The sequence below is a fragment of the Tribolium madens genome, unplaced genomic scaffold (assembly GCF_015345945.1).
Source record: "Tribolium madens isolate multiple individuals breed KSU strain unplaced genomic scaffold, Tmad_KSU_1.1 Scaffold_20;HRSCAF=117;Tcas5.2_LG4, whole genome shotgun sequence".
NCBI lineage: Eukaryota > Metazoa > Arthropoda > Insecta > Coleoptera > Tenebrionidae > Tribolium > Tribolium madens.
In genome coordinates, this window is record NW_025400985.1 from 205,780 (window position 1) to 211,232 (window position 5,453).

Consider the following 5,453-nt stretch of genomic DNA (forward strand, 5'->3'; position numbering starts at 1 on the left):
CTGTCCTTTTCAGAATTTCACTGAAAACAATAAATTATAATTTGCGTTCAGGAAATAATAAAGCGTTTTAATTAATTTTAAATCGATTGTTTGGGAAATAATTAATATTTTTCAACAAACTGATTTATTACGCTGTCGCTTTCTTTGAGTTATTCCATTCGCGTTTTTCCCCTAATTATCGTTCACTTCACGGTTTTGAGCAAATTGATTTTTGGCCGAAAACACTTAAAAATTGTGACATGAAACTTACGATTTTTGTTAAAATTCCTTTTGGGCTTTCAGCACAACTGGTTGCAGATCAACAGGCGTTTCAGGATGTTGCTGAAACGCTTTATCCTTCCAAGGCGCCTACATGACATGGAGGGGGTTGGTGCACCCCCATTGGCCGCCTCCACGATTCCTCCATAATTACATATTGTTACAATTTTGATTTATTTTACTACAAACCGACTATTACCACTAATATTTCATCAAATCGAAATTAACTTAACAAGTTTTAGGTTTCACCAATGACCAATTTTTTTCAATTACTCAAAGATTAAATTATTTTTATGAAGCCACACAGGAAAAAAGTTTTAGATTAAATCTGACGTTTCTTACAAAAGGATTTTTCTTTATGACTTAATCCTGATTTATTTGTTATGTCCGCCTTGTGGCGACATTTTTAAGGTTACTAGAAACATTCCTCTGACTGGAATACTAAAAATGAAAATTTCTACGAAAATGAAAAATAATCGGTTTGCTTTTATGGCGCAAATATCAAGTAGTCATTGACTGAATTAAAAATGACACTTGATGTTCATAAAAACAATAATAAAACAAAAAATAATAGGGTTTTTACTTTTTAATTTCTATTTACCCGCCACTGGTCACAATTTCATATTGTTGCTATGGTAATAATTTTTTGTTGTCATGATTATAGTAAATTTTAAAAAAAGTAATTTTGCAAATTAAAATTTTCAATTTTCAGTTGTTTCAATTTTTTTTAATTTTTTCGAAATAATAATTTATTAGTTTTGCTTTTAAAATTTTATTTAATTTTTTTAATTTTTTTTTTTAATTTTTTGAAAATAAAAATTAATTAGTTTTTATGGGTTAATTATCAAATAACCACTGACTAAATTAAAAATTACTTGTGATATATTTTTTTATTTCATAAAGATAGTAGTACCCGCCACTGGTCACTTTTTTGTTATCATGGTTTCTATAGCAACTATGCTACAGCCGACTCGACTAGGGATTTTTAAGAAAATAATGTAAAAATTAAAATATGGAACGCTTCTTATTTATTCGCGGAGATAAAAATCATTTTAGTTCCAATAAAACTCCTATATTAAAACTCGTACTTTGTGTAAATATTTATGCAACAATATTTCATGTAAAAGAATAAAAAGCACGAAGTTTTTCAAATAAATATGTATTTTTAGGATTATTGTAATCACAAAAACAAAATATCTCTCATAAGTTACTTAAATTTAGTGAGAATAAATTTGAATGTGGCGCGTCCCAAGTTGGGGATTTTTTCCCCGTGAAAAGCAGTAAACAGTCGATGATGTCAAAAATGGTGGCTTATGTTTGAAATATGTGAAGTAGAAGCAAACCTTTAACCTTTTTGGTAGTTTCCCCGTTCGAAATCATGTTAAATCAAGTGTCCGTCGAGGCTGTATATTCAGCCACTTACGTGGAGAATTATTTGGATTGTGTTGAAAATCTTCCCGATGAATTGCAACGCCTAATCTCCAGGATGCGAGAACTCGACGTCTGTTACTTGGGTAAAGTAGCATTTTTCTCACACAAACCCCTCCTCAAGTGTCATTTTCAGCCCGTGTGAGGGAAGCCGCATACCAAACGGAAAACTGGAAAAAAATCGGTAATGATAACCCCGGGAAGAAGGCTCGGGGCTTCGCCCGCATGCAACAAGCCCTGATCGCAGCCCAGGAACTCGGCGACGAAAAAATGAATCTTTTACAATCAATCCTGGACAAGATCGAAATCAAAACGCGTTTATTGGACCAGGATTTCAAAAATTTAGGTACTTTTCACCCTATTTCAAGTTACAATATTAAAATTTAGTGCTAGATTTTGGTAAAGACGAGACAACTCAACTCGAGAACAAAGAACAACAGCCCCCAATCACGACGAGTAACACCGGACTGGTGGAGAGGGCCCCCAAGAGGGCGCGACGCACCCGACATGACACCTTCTCCGGCCTGGAATCGAACCATAATGATGCTGCAGCCCCCGTGGAGCATGTCTTAAGGAGTCAAGTGCCATCATCCACCACCAACTCGACGAAGAAGAGTGCCACAGGGAAGAAGAAGAAACGTAAATCGAAACAAGTTCAAGCACAAAGAGAAGAATCTCCTCCACGTGAAGAAGAACCAATTATTGATCCCGATGAGCCCACTTATTGTCTCTGTGATCAAATTTCCTACGGTGAAATGATTATGTGCGACAATGATTTGTGCCCAATCGAGTGGTTCCACTTTTCTTGCGTTACTTTAACCACCAAACCCAAAGGTAAATGGTATTGTCCAAAGTGTAGAGGTGATAGACCCAATGTTATGAAACCCAAGGCGCAATTTCTCAGAGAACTTGAAAAGTATAATAAGGATAAAGAGGAGAAAACATAATTTTTTTCATTTTGTGTGTATTTTCTTTCTCTTATAGCAATTAAAATTTGATAGAAATGTTTTAAAATATTAATAAATATGTCTAACATAAAATTTCTTCTCTGTGATGCAAGACTACACACATTATGGCAGTGTAAAATAAAATAAATGTAACAAATGTGTAAGTAAAAATCCTCCAATCACCTAACAATAAATAACACAATGGCGTCAATACAAACTATCAGACTTGAAAATTAATCAAACACGCCTAGAGGTAAGCTAAAATGACTACAATTTTAAACCCAAACTCCATGTGGGTTTTTATTGGTTGGTACTGCATTTTCTAATTGGCGTGGGGAACCAATCATTTTTCGGGTACTTCCCTTATTATTAGGACCTTCCAAAATGGCGCGTAAATCCTCTGGTGGCGCTATAGTCAAACTTTGTAAATTCGCTTCTTTCATTTCAGTCACAAGCAATTCCACTTGTTTTTTCTTTTCTATTATAGCCGTCTCGAGTGCAGCAACCTGAAGAAAAAAAAATTACCAACAAAAAAAAACACACCAAAAACTAACTTCTTTTTTGAGGGTTTCAGCAGTCAAATGATGCAATTCAGTGCTTTGTTTTGCCAACTCAATATCTCTTTGTAATCGTTCCATTTCAACTAAAAGATTTTTTTCCATTTGTTTACGTGATTCGGTACGACGTGATAACGCTCGTTGTTCCATTTGTAATTCATCCATTACTAAACGAATTTTATTTTTACATTGTAAAAGTTCAGTTTCACAATTTGCAAGTTTAGAGCGTAAAAGAGTTATTTCAGATTTGAGTGTTTTCTCTTGTTGTTTCACGATTTCACACTCTTCCTCAATATAATTCAATGCCTGAATCTGGAGATTAAATTATTATTTGAATTAAAATTAATTAAATTAAACCTGATCTTGATTGATTTTCGTTGCATTAGTCATTGCGAGAATTTCCTGCGAAATATACTCCAATTGCATTTGTTTTTCACGTTCTTTACTCTCCCAAAACACAATTTCCGCGTCAAACTGCAACAAAATCAAATTAATTTTTCAATTAATTAAATTAAAAGTCGCACTTTTGTGAGATCTGCTTGCTGATTGGATAACTTCTCTCTCTGGTAATTAATAAGGGCGATTAATTCCCTATATTGTGCATTATACAGTACAGATTCCTGTAATTTGTGTGTTTTATTTGACTCTTGGAGGATGTTTTTTTTGGGGGGTGGAGGGTCGCGGTAAGGTGGCGGTGCTAAAGGGTGGATTCTATGACTAGGAGATTCAGATTTTTTCGGTGAATTTTGAGTTTCACGCACTTCGAGTGTTTTTATATGGGGGACACCTTTCACAACGCCGACTTGGGATTTTTGCGGGGATTCCACTATGATGTTGGCTGATGATGAGGTTTTTGGTTTGGTTGTTGGTGTCATGGGTTTGCTTTCGTTCCATTGGAGGATGAATTGGACGTCGTTTGAGTACTCGCCCCATTTCATCAAAATCTGTGAAATTTTCTTACAAAATCGGTTTTTTTTTCGTTTAACAAACCTTGAGTGGGTTTTCATTGGGGGCCAACTGTCGTTCATTGTTCCTCCACCGTTCTATAAGTGTGAATCGGCCTGATTTGCCTGTAGCGTGAGCTAAAGCAAACACTACATCCTGGAATTTCAAAGTGAGAAAAATGATCGAAATTATGTTTCAGGGGGTACCTGACATGTTGTTGTCTCGGTCACTCCACACACTATCCTCTGGATGCCCTCGACCCAAACTTTTAACTCCATATTGCACTTAAAAAACTATTTTATTCACAATTATCCTCACTCAATTATTACACTCACCTAATTCCAGGTTTTGGCATTTTGATCAATCGAAGCTCTGGGTTAACAAATCTGGAGTTTACGTAATTGAATAAAAACGATGTTTATTCAAAATAAGCATTTTTTTACATGTTTTGAGTAAAAAATGTGGAATTTATTATTATTTATAAACGTCAAATATTTTTACTCCTGTCACTTGCCACCAACAAAACGATCAAAAATCCCTAAACTCGCCAACTTGATTCAAATCGATGAAAGTTTTGAGTTTCTTGTGTGTTTTTTGCTTATTTACTACCAGGATTAAAATATTAACATAAAGCTTAACCAAAAAATGACGCAAAAAATGAATATTTTGCTCACAAGTAATCAAAGTTTGAGGTTTTTACAGATTTTAAAAGAAAAAGTGCAAAATTTATTATTTAGCTAATTATTTTTAATTGAAAATTTGTAAATTGTTACCAAGAAACGGGTAAAAATCCCTAAATTAGTCTGCACCAACGCCAACTATTTTTAAAATCCCAGTAAAATTTTTGCTCCAATTTTATGTTAATTTCTAAATTTTTGTTGGTTTTTCGTCTTGTTGAACTCAAAAAAATGACACAACAGGAAAAATTACCAACCAGTGGGTAAATTTAGAGTTTTTCAATAATTTTAAAGTAAAAAGTCCGAAATTTATTTTTTTTTAATTAAAAATTTGTAAATTATTGTTACTAAGAAAATGACCAAAAATCCCTAAATTATCCTGCGCCAAGGCCAACTAAATATTTTTAAATTCGTACTTTTTGCTTCAATTTTTGTGGTTTTTGTGTGCATTTTTAAATTTTTGTGCGTATTTAGTGTTGTTAAATTTCAAAAAATGTTATGGTRAGTGTTGTTTTTCCAATTTTTTGCTTACAAATCACCAAAACGCAAATTTTATCACGGCAATCAGACATAACCCAAAAAAGTGACTCAAACAGGAAAAATTATCAACCAGTAGTCACATTTAATGTTTTTTAAAGATT

General features: G+C 33.6%; 3 protein-coding genes across 4 annotated transcripts in view; 1 reads left to right on the forward strand and 2 right to left on the reverse strand.

Moving 5' to 3' along the window:
* The window catches only part of LOC123004818 (FMRFamide-related peptides), a 13,013-nt gene extending 12,680 nt beyond the window's left edge, over positions 1 to 333 (reverse strand). The window contains exon 1 of the mRNA XM_044398267.1: positions 251 to 333. The gene's annotated coding sequence lies outside the window, so the exon portion shown is untranslated. The remainder of the gene's footprint in view (positions 1 to 250) is intronic.
* A 1,085-nt stretch (positions 334 to 1,418) lies between these two features.
* Positions 1,419 to 2,798, forward strand: LOC123004817 (inhibitor of growth protein 1). The gene is made up of 3 exons (XM_044398266.1): positions 1,419 to 1,772; positions 1,823 to 2,032; positions 2,080 to 2,798. Exons 1-3 carry the CDS (start codon positions 1,637 to 1,639, stop codon positions 2,631 to 2,633), a joined length of 900 nt encoding a protein of 299 aa, XP_044254201.1. The 5' UTR covers positions 1,419 to 1,636; the 3' UTR covers positions 2,634 to 2,798.
* On the reverse strand, positions 2,738 to 4,645 carry LOC123004813 (ras association domain-containing protein 8). Of its 2 annotated transcripts, none has more exons than XM_044398260.1 (7): positions 4,471 to 4,645; positions 4,342 to 4,419; positions 4,181 to 4,291; positions 3,715 to 4,134; positions 3,548 to 3,664; positions 3,188 to 3,502; positions 2,738 to 3,139 (listed from the first exon to the last, which is right to left on the reverse strand). In XM_044398260.1, the coding sequence occupies exons 2-7, from the start codon at positions 4,411 to 4,413 to the stop codon at positions 2,909 to 2,911; spliced, it is 1,266 nt and encodes a 421-aa protein (XP_044254195.1). In that variant the 5' UTR covers positions 4,414 to 4,419; positions 4,471 to 4,645; the 3' UTR covers positions 2,738 to 2,908. The 2 variants fall into 2 exon arrangements, with proteins under 2 accessions (XP_044254195.1, XP_044254196.1); XM_044398261.1 differs by having other exon boundaries at positions 4,342 to 4,428.
* Between the last annotated feature and the right edge of the window lie 808 nt (positions 4,646 to 5,453).

Excerpts from the sequence above, each read along its gene's own strand:
- LOC123004817 (XM_044398266.1), top strand. The coding sequence starts at position 1,637 with ATGTTAAATCAAGTGTCCGTCGAGGCTGTATATTCAGCCACTTACGTG. Across the intron at positions 1,773-1,822 it reads ACTCGACGTCTGTTACTTGG|CCCGTGTGAGGGAAGCCGCA; the intron begins GTAAAGTAGCAT and ends TGTCATTTTCAG. Across the intron at positions 2,033-2,079 it reads CCAGGATTTCAAAAATTTAG|ATTTTGGTAAAGACGAGACA; the intron begins GTACTTTTCACC and ends ATTTAGTGCTAG.
- LOC123004813 (XM_044398260.1), bottom strand. The coding sequence starts at position 4,413 with ATGGAGTTAAAAGTTTGGGTCGAGGGCATCCAGAGGATAGTGTGTGGA. Across the intron at positions 4,135-4,180 it reads CCAATGAAAACCCACTCAAG|ATTTTGATGAAATGGGGCGA; the intron begins GTTTGTTAAACG and ends AAAATTTCACAG. Across the intron at positions 3,503-3,547 it reads CGAAAATCAATCAAGATCAG|ATTCAGGCATTGAATTATAT; the intron begins GTTTAATTTAAT and ends TTTAATCTCCAG.